The sequence below is a fragment of the Rattus norvegicus genome, chromosome 4 (assembly GCF_021556685.1).
Source record: "Rattus norvegicus strain SHRSP/BbbUtx chromosome 4, alternate assembly SHRSP_T2T, whole genome shotgun sequence".
NCBI lineage: Eukaryota > Metazoa > Chordata > Mammalia > Rodentia > Muridae > Rattus > Rattus norvegicus.
The window spans coordinates 60102373-60121047 of NC_141537.1; the positions used below are offsets into that span (position 1 = coordinate 60102373).

At 45.3% G+C, this 18675-nt stretch overlaps 1 protein-coding gene across 2 annotated transcripts in view; it reads right to left on the minus strand.

Annotated features, from left to right (window-relative positions):
* Positions 1 to 17437, minus strand: part of Cep41 (centrosomal protein 41) — a 41244-nt gene extending 23807 nt beyond the window's left edge. The window contains exons 1-2 of one of the 2 annotated variants that reach the window (XM_087658665.1): positions 17086 to 17437; positions 2521 to 2584 (exon numbers count right to left, since the gene is read on the minus strand). Coding sequence is in view for 1 of the 2 variants with exons in the window: in NM_001415927.1 (NP_001402856.1) it covers positions 2521 to 2584; positions 15587 to 15619 (97 nt within the window). In the remaining variant the exon portion in view is untranslated. 2 annotated transcript variants of the gene reach the window in all.
* Between the last annotated feature and the right edge of the window lie 1238 nt (positions 17438 to 18675).

Below are 18675 nucleotides of genomic sequence, written 5' to 3' on the forward strand. Positions count from 1 at the left end.
GGGATAATGATTACTAAGAGAAAACAGATAAAAAACGGACCTCATCGAGATGAAAAGCCTTTCTTCCTCAAAGATCATCGGGAGGAGAGGACAAGTTAGGGATGGAGAAAGGACACTTGCAAACCATGCCGCACCAAGGCTGGGGGTCCAGACTGCATAAGCAACTGGGAAGTCAGTGGTAAAAATGCAAGCAATCCAGTCAGCACCGGACCGCAGCAAAGATGACAGAAGACAAACAGGTGCAGTCACCGGGCAAGTGGGCAAGGGTGACGCTAGGATCCTGTGGGCCTCATCAGGATGGGCAAAACAAGGAGTGTGATGCCAGAGGCCTAGTGCAGGTGAAGGTGTGGACACAGTCACTGCTCATCACCTGCTGCTGGGCGACGTAGCCCCTTTGGGAAAGTGTTTGACAGTTTCCTAAAACATCGAGGCCTCTGGAGGGGGGAAGATCAGGAATTCAAGCTGGCTTGGGCTCTAGAAGGATTTGAGGCCAATCTGAGCTACCTGAGACTTTGTCTCAAAAAGGGAAATAATGAACAAAAAAGCAAGTTGAATCAAACCAAATTACAATACGACCCAGCAACTATGTCTCTAAGCATTTATTCCAGAAAAAAACCTAAGACCTGCTCACACAAAAATCTGTAAATCAACGCCTACAGCACTAGTTTTTAAACTATCCCCAATAGGAAACAGTGTTAATGTCCTTCAACAAGTAATTGAATCAAGTACAGCCATACCAGGGAATACCAGCCGGTCACAAAGGAACAAGCTGCAGTTACACAGCAAAACTTAAGCTCCAGAAAGTTTGCCCCAGTGGAAAATGCCCATGCAGTCTGGACATGCATGGCTCTGTGGTAGAGCAATGGCCTAGCCTGTTTAAGGCTCTGTGTTTGCGCCTCAGTGACACACAAGTAAAGACAGCAAGGAAGGAGACAGAGGAGTGGAAGAACACGATCCAGAAGGCTGTATTCTGTGCAGCTCCATTGAATGGAAGACAGAATGAGAGGCAGGAAATCTGCAGTTGTGGGGATCACAGAGGGATGGAGTGACGCATGGGCAGGGCTCCTAAAGGGCAGCATGGCAGCCTCCTCGGGGATGGCAGTGCTCCACAGCTTGGCTGCACCTATTGATGCTGCCATCACCATAGCAATAGCAGGTTCAGAGATGCTGGGTGAGGAGTGTGTGGAATTTCCATTTCATTTCTTACAAGCGCATGTGAATCCACAATTATCTCAAAATAAAAAGCTTAATTAACAAAAAGCATTTAAAAACTCTCGGGATATAAAAGGATTCCAACATTGAATATGCACTACAAAATCAGATGTTAAGTACTGCATTAAATATTAAAATTAATTTCAGATACCATTATTGAGTCAAATTTTGGTTATGGCTTGGATTGAATAGATAGAAGAGGGTGGCACAAGTTCTTATTAGATTTCCATGAGAAAAAACTTATGAAAGTATACATAAAACCAAGATGTCTGAAATAAACCTGGGGTCTTAAATATTTATTTTATTTTATTTATTATGGTATAAGAAATAGAACCGAGCAAATCAGAAAATCTCCAGGTCACAATTTTCACCTCTTAAACAGTAGTAATATTTCTGCTTGCCATTCACACAGGATATGTGCAAGAATAAACATCTGTGTAGCACAGGAAATGTTTTAAAGAAGTAGTACATGCAAACCTGGTCCATTGAAAATGTGTGCATCTATGCAAGAGAGGGAAGTGCAAAATGGGAGACTGATTTTCAAGGAGCCTGGAGAAAGGTAAAGGCCGTGTGAGCAGACACAGCTCCCCTTCACCTCCCTTAGGTGTCTACAGAAAACTCTGAATTGTGAGGTAAAGGCTGAAGGGAAAAGAAACAAGTGACCAATTCTCACAAGACCTCCAATCCACTGGGATCTGGGCAGCATCAGCAGCAGAACTCAGATGCAGACAGCATAGAAGTTAGCAGGACGGCTCGCTTACAGCTAACTGCCTTTCACTGAAGGGCAGCACTAATTCAATCTCAGCTGGTGTCGTCCCTTACTCAAGGCAGTCAGACTCCACGTGAGTCTCGGGGCTCTAATTGCGAAAGCCACAACCCACAGCCGTTCTCCGGTCTCCCAGAGTCCACACTTACACATGCAGTCAGCACTCTGCAAACACTGGACCGAACAAACATGCACATGTATAATCTGCCGCTGTCAGTTTGATGGAGTACACTTAAGGTACTCCAAAATGGAATGTGACCTCCTGGTGTTTACTCAGGGTCAGCCCTGTAACTTATTGAACAATGGCTTCAGCTCCTAGGATTTCCTTTTCGTGATTTAGATGATTTCTAATGGGGTAAGCAATAACAACTGAATTTATGTGAGTACAACCTTTTTACTGATAGTCTGAAAACAGCCTTCACAGATGCCAGGCAAGGCAATGAGGTGCTTCCAGCGATGGCTGAGCCCAGTGTGATGGGTGCTTTCCTGTTTATCAATAGCTACTAGATTTTTTTTTAATTCTATTTCTGATTTTTACATACCAGTATCCAGTCTTGACTTGACATGTTGATACCTTGGGTTCTGTGGTATCCGTCTGGTCAGATACTGCAAAAGAAGAAAGTTGACAAGGAAGGGGGTTAATGTGAGGATCATGGTGGGCAAGAGGAATACATCCTAAAATGTCAGACTCCAGAGATGAGTGAGGTTTAGAGGACCAACTGTCCCATACAGGCAGACTCTTGAGAGTGACATTCCCTTGGCTGGAGGTAATTTCCTTGTTTCTATCAAAGCATTTCCATATTTTATCAAAATAATCTCCGAGTACTGTGTGCAAAGAAAAAGAAGACCTTAAAAGGGTGTCCTCCAATGAGGTAGCTATGCTGTCCTCCTTTGACGCCATTCTTTGTACATGGCTTCAGGGCCCTCTCCTCTGGACTCTCCTAGGTTTTGTCCACAGCTCCCTACAGTGTGGCAGGCGGGATCTAGATGCTCCCGATGCTGGCAGGCCAGGTCCCCTCGGCAGGCTCTTTGGAGCCCCACACATGTCAGCGTATGGTATCCGCTCTGCGGCAGCTGAGGCTCATGTTGAGCTCGGGTGAGCTTATGGCCGGCAGAGGTGTCTATGTCAGATTTGCCTTGTGTTATGCTGTGTTCTGGTAGTTAACTCTGTGAACCCAAGCGGAGACAATCCCCCATATTAAATTCCTGTGGTGAATGCAAAAGCCACTAAGGAAGGGCAAGCGCAGAAGAAAGAGCTTTCTTGCTTTGGCCTGTTTCTGGTCTAGAGATACAAAAAGCACGTGTTCTGTCCACTCCTATGATCCATGTAACACCTGTTGGCCAGTGTTTTGGATTTCAGAGACCAAGAGGAACTTTTTAAAACTGAGGGCACCAGAAAAGATGCTTATTACCAACTCCATGGCCTGATTCCATCCCTAGGACCCGCATGGTGGAAGGAGAGGACCAACTCCGGAAAGTTGTCTTCTGACCTCAGCACTGGGGCGTGTGTGTGTGTGTGTGTGTGTGTGTGTGTGTGTGTGCGTGTGCGCATGCGCGCGTGCACACACACACACGTGCACGCACACACACACACGTGCACGCACACACACACACACACGTGCACGCACACACACACACACACGTGCACACACAATGCTGTTTTTAAAATCTTACAAAACAAACTGGGGTACCTACATAAAATTATCCATTTTAAATTTTGCCAAGTAAGTACATAAAATCCTCACAACTTCCACTTGCTATTTTTGTTTTTTTTTTTTTTTCTTTTTTTCGGAGCTGGGGACTGAACCCAGGGCCTTGCGCTTGCTGGGCAAGAGCTCTACCACTGAGCTAAACCCCCAACCCGGGCTATTTTGTTTTTTAAGGTAAGTATATTTGCTTTTTAATTAAATTTCTTTTTTACCACATGAAAAATAAAACCATCTGCTTTTTTTTTTGTTTGTTTTTGTTTTTTTGTTTTAAAGCACTGAGAACTGAACCCAGAGCCACTCACATGCTAGGCAACTACACTGTAACATTCTCAGCTCCACCATCTGCTATTTCAATTACCTAAAAGGTAAAGAAGAAAAAAAGAAAAGAAAAAAACCAACAAAACCCTCGGGGTAAAAAGGTCAGTTCCTTCATGTTATTAAAAAGCCAATGATAATGTCTGTGTTTTTCATTTCAAACCAGGCAAGTAAAACCTCTATTATGAACACTGAGCACCACTCCTCTGCTAGTGTCTGCAGTCACTAAGCTGACCTGCCCTCAGAAAAAATGGTGGAAAACCCGTTTCTCATTGTAATCTGTAATGGCTGCCTAGAAGGGCAGGCGATTGTGATGTCAGTTTCAATACCTTCCCCCGACGAAGATGGAGAAGGCTCTTAAGAGAAAGGATGGCATACACACATGGAGAGAGACCTAGCCGGAGTTCCCAGAGGCAAACAATATCATGAAAAATTAAATAGTGAGCTAAGTCCAGCAAAATAACACACATGCACATGCACACACACACACTGTTTCACTTATCTTCAGCTGAGGGACTGTTCTCCCTAGTCTATATTTTTATCATTTCTATACCCTATTTCCTGTTTTTCCTTCTGTTTTGTTTCCTAGCAAAGCTTCTTTTGAAAAATTCCAGGCTAGTCCCTGCTGAACCATGGAGATTTGTCCATACCTAAGCCAAAATAGCTGAGCAGTGAGGGAGCCTCTGGGGACCAGGTGTGGTGGCGGCAGAATGGTGAGGGAGGGAGTGTGGACAGCCGCAGCTGCCGAGGCCTCCCCGCCCCCGGTTTTCCCGTACATGGACTAATGAGAAATCCATATGCTGCCGGAGAGACCGTCAGGTCCTCTCCGAGTTCTCAGCTCAGTTCAGTTCTTAGTCTTTGGTGGACTCAAATCCACAGTAAGCTCTGTGGGCTGCATTGCCAGCACAGTGCTGCAGGCTCTAAAGAGGAGGCACGCTTTCCTCCTGAAAACCCCGGCCTTGGGATGGCAGCCTCTTGACCTACTGACCAACTGGCTACGTTTCCAGTATATGCACAGGCTGGAATGGTGGGGACTGAAAGCACTGTGAGGAGAAGCTGTTCCTTCTACAAAGACTTAGTGAGCACAGTTCATCCCACGGACATCTATTACTGAGTGCCTAGAAGAAGTAGGTCCCTATGTGGGACAGAGGTAAAAACAGGCCTGGCCAGCAGCTCTTGCTCCCTGCCAGTATATAGGTGTCAACGTGATGAACAAAGAGAGGGAGCAGAGGGGGATGGGAACTCGAGACCTTAACAAGAACAAGGGCAAGGAACAGCTAGGAAGGAACTTGCTGAACCAAATTCTGAGGGTCATGGAGGTCAGTGAAGTGTCAAAAGTAGCAGGTGGGCACTCTAAGGCCCTGACAGAGAAAAGCATGGAATCAATGTGCGGGTGACTTCTCAAGAAATCCAGTGGACAGTGGAAGGCATGGATTACTGTGGGCCGTGAGAGAACAAATGTCATTGGAGAGCCATGTCGTAGGCACATCACAAAGGGCCTTCTATCAAAACACATACGGCACTGCATCGTGTTCTGTCAATCAGTAGATTCCAACAGATGCAATTTCACCAGCTCTGTGCCCAGGGACTTTTATCACGGTCTGGAGACATTTTGGGTTGTCATAACTGGGTAGTAGGGTGTACCCTTAGCATTTTCTAGAGGAGACAAGGGACACTGGTTAACATCCTATAACATGACACAAGAGCCAGCCCAGATGTCAACGGTGTGGAACTTGAGGAGCCCAAGGGAAGATGAGGGGAGGCCGCTGAAGGCTTAGGGCAGAGTGATGAGACCTTATTTACCTTTTGGGATGACTGATCTGCAAAATGTGGAGAATATGATCATAGACAAGAAAAGAGACACAAAAATCAGTTAAGGGGATAGGAAGCCCTAAAAAGAAGTCTCGAGAAATCTTTGAAGTGTGAAGCTGGGGTTGCAGCTCTGTGGTAGAGTTTGTTCCTAGTGTCACCCTAACCCTATCTTTATAATGCAAAGTCAACATGGCTGCTCGCAGACCACTGTACAAATGAGGGCAGTGGCACTCTAACCCCCAGAGAAGGCAGTAAAAGAAACATATATGCAAAAGCATCATTGTGACATTTGGGACATATTAAATATGAGATGTTTGTAGGTTATCAAAAATGCAAATGTCCAGCTGGCAACATGGGCATAGAGATCAGGAGAGAGCCAGGCTAAATAACGATTTGGGGATAATTTGACTATAAGTAGTGCATGAAACCAGGGAACTGGCCAATATCACTCTAGGAAACGGTGCACACTGAGAAGAAATTTCCTGACAGTAGCAGCCAGGTGGGGAAGAGAAGCCTTGGCTGGGATTCAGGAGAGGCAAAAGACAGTGGAGTAAACACATTACAGAAGAGTTAAGCAACCAACACAGAGCAAAGCTGTCAAAGCCAACAACATGAGGCCACACAAGAGCAGGCGAACGGGAATCCAGGTAAAGCAACAGAACAGAAAGATGTCTGAGAAGGAAGGGGTGGGAGTAGTAAGGCGACTGATGTCTTTCTGATCTTCTCTCCAGAGTTGCCAAGGCTGAGCTCGCTGTCTCTGTCTCTCTCTGTTTGGCGTTATTTGTTTTGGGAGGAGAAAGGATTTAAGGATGCTTACAGGTGAATGAGCAGATGCCTAGAGCCCAGGTGGAACGGGAAACTTTTGATACATAGTTAAAATAAAGACAAGATCTGTGGTCACCCTGAAGTTCACCATGAGAGAGCAAGAAGTCGGGAAAGTCCATGTTCGTAAATTACTACAGGCGTTTTTAGAAATGACCAAATATGTCAAGGGCCCTTTGAGGGACATATCACTAAAGAGGCAGTACCTAAGTCACTCTTCTGTGTCTGTGATAAACATCATGACCAAAAGCCACCTCAAGAGGAAAAGACTCGTTTGACTACATGTCCTGATGTTTGTCCATCTTGGGACAGGGGTCCAACCTTGTACCTCTCTCAGTATCTGTTCCAAACCTTGTGCTAATAAAGGAGATACCTGCCAAGTACAATGAAGCCCAATGGCACACACGTGTAACTCAGCTGCTCTAGAGGGTTAGGTGGGAGGGCTGTGAGTTCTAGGCCAACCAGGGCAACTCTGTAAGAAGCCAATCCCCCACCCCCACCAACTCAACACGAAGAGAAGCACATGCATAAATGTGCGCACGCACACACACACACACACCATGAAGGCCTATGCACATTAGTACCACAGGAGTAACACACCATCTGAGGCTCGTGGAAGTCTGAAAGAAAGTCGTTCAGAGATTGGGTTAAGAAAACAGGTTTCATGGAAGAATGGGCGCTAGATAACGAGTGAGGTGGAAAACGTATTCCAAGTAGAAGTAAATTCTAACAGCAAAGCCATTTTAAGGGTATGTTTGAAAAACAAATTGTTCTATTAGGTAAGGAAAGCTGAAAGTCAGCAGAGTGGCAACCACTCCTCTCATTTAGTAAGCATGGCCTATGTTGTTTGACATCTGACTGAGCATTTAACCGTTAGCCTCTGCGAATCAGAACTCCTGCCAGGGTTTTCACCGGAGCTCGCTGGTAAGTTTCCATGGGTCTCATGAAACTCTTGAAAAATTCTGTGTATGACAGGGTCCTGGGTTTCCACCAAATTTCCAAAGGGTTATGCAATCCCCAAACCTCAATAGCCATAGGCTGTGCAGTCCTGGAGAGTGAGGCGCCACAGGGATGAGCCTGACTGTGGACTAGGAGTGAGGACCAGCTCTTCTCAACAATGGGACGCACTGAAAATACTGAGGTGAGTCGGACAGTCACAGCAGTATTTTAGGAGGCCACTGCTTTGCATACCGACAGATTATGCAAAGTAAGATGCAGCTCTGTGAAGATATGAATCTGGAGAAGAAAGATTAACGAGAAGCTTTCTGAAGAAAAATTACAACAGCACAAGGCAAACCACCAGCAGCAGACGCCTGAACCACAGGAGCTTCTGATTCACCATCTCTCAACAGAGGACTCGTGCTGGTTGGCACACTTGCGTTTTGTTTTTCTTCTTTAAGTCACTGTACATTTGCTTCAGAATCTCCCCACTTGTATGTCTGTCCACAAATGAGGGGAGTGAGTATTGGTCCTTAGGTAATCTCACCTAAAATAGGGGTTTTCTTTTTTTTGTTGTTGTTGGTGGTGGTGGTTTTTTTTTTTTTTTTTTTTTTGGTCAGAGGAACTTTTAAAAGTGGATGTCTTGGGGCTGGGGATTTAGCTCAGTGGTAGAGCGCTTGCCTAGGAAGCGCAAGGCCCTGGGTTCGGTCCCCAGCTCCAAAAAAAAAAAAAAGAACCAAAAAAAAAAAAAAAAAAAGTGGATGTCTCAATTGATCCTGTTATGCTAATACCCAGCAGTCATCTTGACTCCATGTACACTGATACCTTCCTCAGTAGCCACTATTCATGGTAAACTGTGTATTTCACAATGGAGTCAAGCTTTCCCGTCCCATTAGACTGTGGTTTTACAGTCCGCTGACTGAGACATGAGGCCTATGGCTTTCCTCATCTCCAGACTCCGGTGAGCCTGGGATGATGACGGAAGGAAGTGACGATGACGGAAGGAAGTGACGTGCTGGGAAAGGCCATACAGCTTCCACCTGGCTCTCTTGGGCCACCTGCTCTTAGAATTCAGCCGTCAAGAACGGAAAGGTCCAGGCCACATGGAAAGGGCATTTGTGAGGGAGCTCCAGCCAACAGGCAGCATCAACAGACAAACACATAAATGGAGGTTCTGACAGAACCGTAGCTCCACGCTGTCTGCGCAATCACATGAGGTTTTCATGAGAGAACCATCGAGCAGGGCCAGGAGGGATAAATGGAAGAAGGCTTTCTGCCAAGCCACTAAGTAAGGGTATTATTCGGAGCAAATCAACAGATCACAGGAGAAGTGCCCCACTCTTATTCTCTTCTGCCAAGATTCTTAAGTCTAACGGTGGCAAAAGCCACCACTCTCTGTCTGGATTTTACTGTCATCCACTGCAATGACTACTGGTCCCTGCCATTCGACTGTGGTTCTCATGCCAGCTAACCAACATCAGAAATCTACTCGCCAAGCAAAATGCAGACTTTGCCTGAAACTCTCTTGATCCTTCTATACCACAGGAGAGAATGTTAAAGCCACCCCCCCCACACACACACCTGTCTACTGCATTGGCTTCAGTAATCTCTCCCTCTCTGACATACCACTGATACATGACTCATTCCCTTAATTACTGTGTGTCTCAGGATTCCACCTTCTCACTCAATACACGCTCTCTGAATCAGACTCACACGGGTTTCCTTTTATAGGCTTCCACTCTCTGAATGGTGGGATTCTACCCTTAACTCCTCCTTTCAGTTTCAGACATCTTCACTTATTGTCAAGTGCTTATGGAGCTTCTCTGGCTGAGGATGGCAGTGAGGATCAGGTAAGGCAACCTTATCGCACGTTCTTGTAAGCATGTCAGAAGAAACGTGAGCGAATAAGGTCTTTGAGGCTGTGGATGACTGGACTAGAGAACAGAATGGACACATCATCAGCTTTCACTCCCTCCCAAAACCTCAGTAAGGATTTCATTAAGAAATATCTAAGGACATAAACAACCCAAATGCAGAAAGAGGGGAAGTGATGGCAACTGAGCGCTACAGTGCTCAAACCCAGAGAAGCGGTGACTGTGGAGGCAGAATCCTAGGGAACAGGCAGTTACGTGGATGGCAGAGGAGTAGGCCCTGTATCACTAGACATCAACAACTGAAAATGATCGACTGGCTTGTGACAGCTGAAGGGTCAGAAGTGCCAGGAGAAGCCCAGGACAGTTTTTAAAAGGCCAAAGAATTGGGTGCCTCAGGCGTCCCCCACAATGGGAAAGAAACGGAGTGTCTACGTAAGGGTTCATGAAAGCTCTTAGGAGTTGGTTCTCAAAAATCACCCCACTCCCACACATGTACACGCCACTGTACCAGACAATTATCCTTTGCCCATCTTGGTAAATGTCACTGTCTGTAGCTCACCATCGGCAGGCCTCTTCTCAATAAAAAATAAAATTCAATATCTCCATCACCTTTTAAAATTTACTCAGAAACATAAATGGACAATGGGGTGGGGGTAAAAGAAGCCTGAGAATAGCATCGGTGTCCTTATGAAGAGACACGAGTGGTCAGGGACATGGCTCGGCTGGTAGAGTGCTTGCTATGTGAGTAGGAGGACCTGAGCTCTAATCCCTATACCTCACATAAAAAGCTAGGCACGATGGTATGCATGTACCTGTAAGCCTAGCAGTGGGCAACAGGATGGGGATGGGGATGGGGATGGGGATGAATAGATTCCTGGAGCTCACGGAACAGGCAGCTGAGCTCAAGCAAAGAGCCCCAGGTTCAGTGAGACCCTGTCTCGAAACAGAAGATGGAGAGTGGCAGAGGAAGACACTGAATGCTGAATTTGACCACACGTGCACGGGGATGAACACGTGTGCATGCATAGACCACACCTATACCCATGAATAAACTTTTTGTTGTCTGTTTTTATTTATTTATTTATTTATTTATTTATTTATTTATTTATTTATTTATTTATTTTTTAAGAAGTGACTCACTATGTAGCCCTGGCCGTCCTGAAACTCTCTATGTAGACAGGCTGGCCTTAAACTCACGAAGATATCCTTGTCTGTGCATCCTGAGTGCTGGGATTAAAGGCCTGTGTGCCACTGTGCCTGGCTTCACAAGTCAACTTTTAAAAAATACAATGTAACATTTTAAAAAGAGACACCAGTGAATGTCTCTCTTCTCACTTTCACTGTGAGGATTCGGTAAGAAGGTAGCCATCTACAAATAAAGGCAGTCCTCAGCAGGACTGGGATCAGCTGGCACCCAGAGCTTCAAGACATATTGTTAAGTGGGGGGAAAAAAGCAAGTCAAAACACCATATGTACAATATAACATTTATGGGAAACAAAATTACAATACAAATATCTCTTTGCTACCCGGCATAAAATTTTCAGTATAGTGTATAGAGAGAAAGTTTTGGGAAAGATAATTATTAAAAAATTATGGTGATAGTGATGTAGGAAGAATTTCTACATTATTTATAAAAATGTAGGATAAAAATAAAATTTGATATTAAGAATTACAAACAGTGATAATGATGTAGACACATTATTCATTAAGAAGTATAGAGTCAAAGTAAGGGTATATAGAAACTCCAGGAAAAACAAAAAGGAGGAAGGAACTTAAATTCTAATTATTACTCGTTGTTCAAAAAAAAAAATCCAAACACTATTTATGCAGTCACCAACAATGGCAACAAAAAGGAAATAAAAGGCTCAGGCATTAGAGCAGGAAGCTAAGTGTGGAGGGTCATACTTGTAATCCTAGCACTCAAAAGCCTGAGGCTGGAGGACGACGGTGAGCTCCAGTGTGAGACCCAATCTCAAAAGATTAAGAAAAACAAAACAAAAAAGACACAAAGACATTTTGCAGAAGAGGTTATCTAGATGACAGATAAAAACTGCCAGCCTTTGTGTCCATTAGAGAAGTACAAATTAAAACCCTAATAAGGGTTAGCAAGACGACTCAGTTGGTGAAGACCCTTACCACCAAACCTGGCAACATACATGGTGGAAAAATCATCTCCCACAAGTTGTCTTCTTACCTCCACACACAAACCATCAAACGCACACGCACAGGCACACACAGGCACAGGCACACGCACAGGCACACGCACAGGCACACGCTCGCGCACACACACACACACACACACACACACACACACACACGCCATTTTCTAACTAAACATATGTTTACCATACAACTCAGCCACTGAACTCCCGGGTACCTACCTATTTGACAGAAATGAAGATTAATGTCCACACAAAAGCTGAAATCTTGATTTCTAATAGTCTCAGACTGAAAGCAATCAAAATGTTTTACACTGACTGGATGAGTTAATGAGTGAACAAACTAGTCTTCCCATACTACAGAGTACTAGCCAACAACTAAGGGGTCAACTGCATGTATCACCCTGGGGCGTCTCAAGGACACTATCCTGAGTAGAAAGAGAAAGCCACTGGAAAAGGTCATGCACTGGATGGCTCTATTCCTACAGCATTCTTTTTTTTTTTTTTTTTTTTTTTTTTTTTTTTTTTTTAAGACTTTCTTTTTTTTTTTTTTTTTTTTTCTTTTTTTTTTTTCGGGGCTGGGGACCGAACCCAGGGCCTTGCGCTCGCTAGGCAAGCGCTCTACCGCTGAACTAAATCCCCAACCCCTCCTACAGCATTCTTAAACTGGCGATACAGAGATGGAAAACATATTTGTGGTTGCCAGGGATGAGGGCAGTATGAGAAGAAAACGGATGTGATTGGGAGGGGTACCATGAGGGAGCTACTGTGGTAATGAAGTTCTTTACTGTAACTGTAGCTCTGTGTATGTGCACATATGTGATGAGATGGCCTAGAACTATACACAAATTGTACAAGCTTAAATACTCTAGTTCTGATGATGTACTTTACTGCACTGTGGAAAGCTGAGGGAAGGGCACACAGACCTCTGCACTATTTTAACACCTCTCTGCAAATCTACAAAAAATAAAGTGTTTTTTTTTTTAAGGCTATCAGAATGAGAAAACAGCTCTTAAAAATTAAAATGGTGGAGGTCTGGGAGATATCCTAGAAAAATGATGGCTGAGCAAGCACGAGGACCTGACTTCGATTCCCAGAACCCATGTGGAAAAGCTGGGATGATACCCCAGTGCTAAAGAGGGAGAGATAGATGGATCCCCGAGGTGTGTGGTCAGCCAGCCTAGCCCAGTGCTGAATCCCAAGCTGGTGAGAAACTCTATCTCAAAAACAAACAACAAACAACCCAGGGTAAACAGCATCTGAGGGGCATATCTGAAGTTGCTGACCTACACATATACAAATACACATATACACGGATCCTGTACATGTACCCATACACATACAACTCACACACATATACACACACTCGCACACAGCAGAAATTACAATCAATACAAAAATTAGAAAATAAAGTGTGCTCTCTCTCTCTCTCTCTCTCTCTCTCTCTCTCTCTCTCCCTTCCTCCCTCCCTCTTCAAGGCAGGGCTTCTTGGTGTAGCCTTGGCTGTCCTGGAACTCACACTGTAGATCAGGTTTGGATTAAAGGCGTAAGCCACCACCCAACATAAACTTAAATTTCTTAAAGCAGAAAGACAAAATTAGAAAGACAGGAGATAGAAGTGGGGTGGGGGTGGGGGATCAGAACCAGTTTCCATGGGTATAATATTAAAACATTGAACCCAAGAAAGAGGGTGGACAAAATGAAGTCAGCAGTAAAATAACTCAAGAAAAGATTTACAGAGTGGAAAGATACAAGTTCCTGGTGTCTACCAAAGTGAATGAGAACAGGCCATAACAAGGAATCCTTTTGTGAGAAGTCGTCGTTACACAGGGAACAAGATGAAGCTTCCTGAGAGCAACAAGTCACAAAGGATGGCTTTGGGTTTCTCTACGGACACACTGGCTGCCGGGTCACAGCACAATGTTTTCAAGATGTTGTTTTCCAACCAAGAAGTCTATCCTCAGCCACGCACTCAGGAAAAAAAAAAAAAGAATGTAGAATAGAGACAGTTTTAGATATGATATTTTGGGTACAAAAATACATATGCATTCTTTCTCAAGAATTCCTGGAAGCTGCCCTCCACTCAAAGAAGGCAGTAAAGACAGCAATTATTTACATCCTTCCTCTCTGACAGACTCTTTTGTCCTATATTTCCGGTTTCATTCGTGAGAGCCAATGGCCCCAGCTGGGGATGGAAGTCCTCTCTCTACCTCAATGCCATCTCTCAAGGGTGATCGTGCTTGACCGTGGGCTTCATACCTAAGGTTTCTCCTTAATTATGTCCCCACTCCCTAGCATCAGTTCAGACTTCTATCAACATAATCGCCTAATCAATGTCTCCGTTCCTTGCCTCGGCCTGCCCAACTCCATCCACCACAGTGTGGTTATAATGCCACCTAAAATGTAAATCTGACCACATGACTAAAACTCCTTAAAAACTTCTTGAGTGCTGACCAATAGGCAGGATAATGGTGTGGCTACCTTTCAACTACCTCACTCACCCCTCATAGGCGTCTAATATTGATATTTTAGTTGCAAAACATAATTTCTAGGGCATAATGTTGGCATGCACACACACACACTGTTAGTAAATACAGTCATTACCTCCCTTTTTGTGAGGAGAGTTTTGGAATTTTCTCCTGGCTAATGTGAAATATACATTAAATTTATATTTCAGCTATCCTGCTGTGCCATCTCAACATTTTAGTGCTCCTGACAAACTTTCTATCCTGCGACCAGCATCTCTCTGTCCCAGACACCCCATCCCTAACTTCTGGTGACCGTTATTCTAATTTCTACTTCACTGAGTTGGACTTTAGATTCCAGATGTATACACAATATTTACACATTACTATCAAGGCTGAATAGTGGAAGTACATGCCTTTAAAATCCAGCATCTATGAGGTAGAGGTAGGTCGATCTCTGTAAGTTTGAGGCCAGCCTGGTCTACATATTGAGTTCCAGGACAACCAGAGCTACATAGCGAGACTGTCTCAGGAAAACAAACAAATAAAACAAAAACAAACAACCAAAAACATAAAATAAAACAGACATTACTATCACGGCACTCCAATACACACGCCACAGTTTCCAAAATCACCAGCCGTTCACCAAGAAATCAGAGACCTACAACTGGTGTTTGATATGAAGGTGCAGAAGGCCCCTCTCAAACTGCCTTTTGTTCTGTAGACTCTCCTACTGGGGCTTGGTAGGAGTTCTAACTCTCCATAGCTTTACATGTGCTGTTCTAGTAAGCAAAGCTCTTCACCTGACCCATGAATGGCCTTGATAGGTTGGGACCTTTCCAGATCAAGAACCTCTCCCCTACTCTCAACTGAGTGCTGTCTTTTCTCTTACATCTCTCTACTCAACTTCAGTTTACAAGTTTCCATCACTAGGCTGAACTCTACCGTAGAGGCTTTGTCGTTCTCTTTGTCGGTCTGGTACTTGTTTGGTAAGAGTCAATACTGGGTGACATTAAACTGCTACAAATGCACAAGAGCACTGAAGGTAAGCCAGGTGCACAAAGTAAAAGGTACCATAGAAAGGGTCCTATTTTGCTCCCTTTGCAATGGCGGCCTGGTCTGGGGTACCCTGACTCTGAGAAGTAATGTGCCCCTTCATCTCCTTCCATGTTTCTGGGGGGTCTTTTATTTTTACTGCTTTTGCAGGTGTCACTCTAGACTGTAAACTCTTTGAAGGCAGGGGCTGTGTCTTTATGTACTTGGCTCCTCCAAGCCTCAAACACTGGGGTCCGGTCGGCCTTCGGAGAGTGAGCACGCCTGGCACCACGGGGTGCCTTTTCACGCAGAGCCTAGACCTGCCCCGCCCCAGGCCCTGCGCTCGGCCCCCTCCTCACGCTGGCCACTTCCCGCCTTCCGGGCGGCGGAAGTGGCCGGCTGTTCGTCCCTGCCCACGTGGCGCCTTTTCCGGTGCGCCCGCCCCCTCCGGCTCTCGGGTCCGGACCTGGCCCTCACCTCAGGATTCCCAATGTGCCTCCGGGCAGACATATTTGCTCCAACCGACCACGCTCGGGGTTCTAGCCTCACGTCTTGCCACTAATCTAGCTTCCTACCCCCCACAGCCCCCGCTCAGCCGCCTCCCTGTAACCTCTCTTCCGATTGGCCTGGCTGCCCAGGTCAGCCAATAGAGGCTCCGTTTACTGCCTCGGCCCGAGCGAGGGAGAGCGAGAAGCCGCTCAATGGTTGCCAAGGGCAACGCGGGACGCCCGCTAGCGCAGCTTGAATCCTGGCGGCCAGCTCCTGCCTGAGCGCGGGAAGAAAGGGGGGGGAGGGGGAGCTGGCGCCTGCGCAGACCTGAGAAGAAGGGTCTGGCCTCAGGCTGGAGAGAGAAACACAAATTCATTACAGGTCGCCCCTACCTCTTTGTAAAGCCATTCTAACCAAACATCTGGGCTACTACTTCTGTGACAGAGGAAATGATTTGGGCCCTGGTTGTTCAACTGGAACGAAGAGTACATAGTTTATTATGTTCGTGTTTTAAGTTATTATGCACATTATGCAAAATATCATGGGTAAACACAGTAATTATTGTTGCTCTAAAAGCTTTTAGTCTAGCTAAAGAACGGCAGCCTTAATTGCAAAGAGCGCACACCGTTCAGCGGCTCATCATTCATTTAACAAGTATTTAATAAGCACCTTATGAGGAAAGCTGCAGTACGTTTTGTGGAGGATGGGAAAGATGACTAAAATCCGATCTCGTTGTCATGGAAACCATTGTGACTCCTGCCACCAACCACCACCTGTTCTCATTCCAGATTTGAAAATTAAGTCCTAGCACCTTTACAAAACAATTACCCACACAGTTTGACTCGGCTCCTAAATGTCCCACCAAATCCATCCAAATTATTATTTCCTTTTACAGGGAAGGAACAGCACAGTAGCCCTTTGTCCTTTGCTCTAAGTCGTTTTTTCCAGGAATAGAGAAAGGTTACATAGGTTTGTTCATACTGGCTAGCTCTGTGTGAAGGACAGCGTCCATGTGAACTATGGCAAGGTCTATGCAGATGACCCATTCAACAACGTGGCCTCCCATACCCTGACCTCTTAGCTACTTCAGGAACCTGCTCTTAGGGCCTTATCTTGGATCAAGTCATCCAGACTGGACCTCCAGGATCATAGACTATTGTTATAATGTCCCCTTGTACTGTGTCTAGTCTTTAATACCTATCAAGGTTTGTCTAAAGTTCCTGTGTGATGGCTAGTCTTAAACCCTTCTAACATTCCCACTACTAGAATAAAGGACTGGGGACTGCAAAAAGAAAGAAGGGAGTAGGTAGGAAGATAGTTATCAGATCTTTGCATAGGGGGCACCTGTGCATCTTGGAGTTGGAATAAATGTAAGTTGAATTTTTTCAAATCCTATTTTAAATGATGGTTCATAAATGCTTTAACCTTCCTCATAACCCATCACCCACCGGGGGTAGTAGAAAAGAAAGGATACGGCAAAAATGGACCTGTTTAGAAAGGTTCTTTGGAGCAACTCAGTGTTGTCTGGAAATCAGTTCACAGGTCAGCAGGTAGCAGCAGCTTGATCCAGTTGCAAACACCTCACAGACACACCAGGAGTCCAGGTCGGTAGACTTGGGTTAGCAACAGCGGTGACAAGACATAGCAGAGACAGCCAGGCCTCAGCCTCTGTTCGAGTAAGTAGGAGGGACCAGCAGGAACACCAGCAGGAGAAGCTCTCAGTCGTGCCTCTCTCAGGGAATCGAAGATCAGTGAAGACGCAAGGCCCACAAGCGTTGCACAGCGAGCTGACACGGTAAGCCAAGCTCTGTCTCCGTCACTCTGTGGAGTCCTATTTATACCCTCCAGACATCACGTGTCCTCCACATGCCTCACCTCAGCACGGCTCTTGCCTCTCAGCCCATGCATCCCATCAGCCCCGAGTCCTTGGAAGCTGCAACAAACGGCAGCACACCGACCAGAAGTTTTTTGGTGCATTTCTCACTAATGTGTCCTGACAAATGCAACTCAATTACACAATGGAAGGTGGACCAATACATGCACGTCGTTAGCAAAGAATCCATCACATGTCCATGCACGTGCTTGCTTTAGAAGAACATCCTGTGGGCTGGGGATTTAGCTCAGTGGTAGAGCGCTTACCTAGGAAGCGCAAGGCCCTGGGTTCGGTCCCCAGCTCCGAAAAAAAGAACCAAAAAAAAAAAAAAAAAAAAAAAAAGAAGAACATCCTGTGTCCACGTTAACGAAACACTCCTTCACGTGTTCACCCCAGCAAAACTCCATCTAACCGACTTTCCAAAGGACCCTTAAGTTTCCAGTTCAGGTGACCATAGGGATTATGGGTAGAGAATTTAGAAAGGGACAGGTGGGGTGGCTTAGTGGACAAAGGTCCTGACTTGCAAAGTGGATGGCCTGAGGTCAATTCCTGGAACCTCCAAGGTGGATGGGGAGGATCAACCACTTGCAAGTTGTCCTGGGACTTCCACACATGCTCGAGCACACGCATACTCACAAATAAATAAGTAAAATGAGAAAAAGAAAGAGTAATAAGGGGACCAAGTCCAGAGGTTGGAGAAAAGGAAGAACGGAGAAACTCGGCAACATCTATAGGCAAAGTTCTAGGTGAGCATGAACTGGAATAAGCAGGATGAGGACCTGGACTATGTCAAGCGTAGCTATAAATTTTTAAACTTGGAAATCAAGCAAACGGGTGAGTGACAATGCATCCATACATGTACGTAATGCATTCCCAGGAACAGAGAATGTAATATCCAGCATACATTCAACATCCATTCTTCAATGCTGGGGTTTGCCTCTTTGGAAGAATGTTGTTGACTCTTGTTCAAGTGGGTATAGAAATATATGGCTTACTGACCTTTGTGGCCATTGTGTTTAACAAATTAGGGCCTCATACAAGGCATATAGCAAGATTATGGAAGTGTGTATTCTTCAGTCTGATGCTACCTTGTTACTGGGATGGAGCAACTTAAACACATGATTCTTCTCCATCCCTCGGATTCTGATGGAGAAGAGCCTAAAGGCTCTCGGACAGACAGACTCTGCCCTTTAAGAGCCACGCC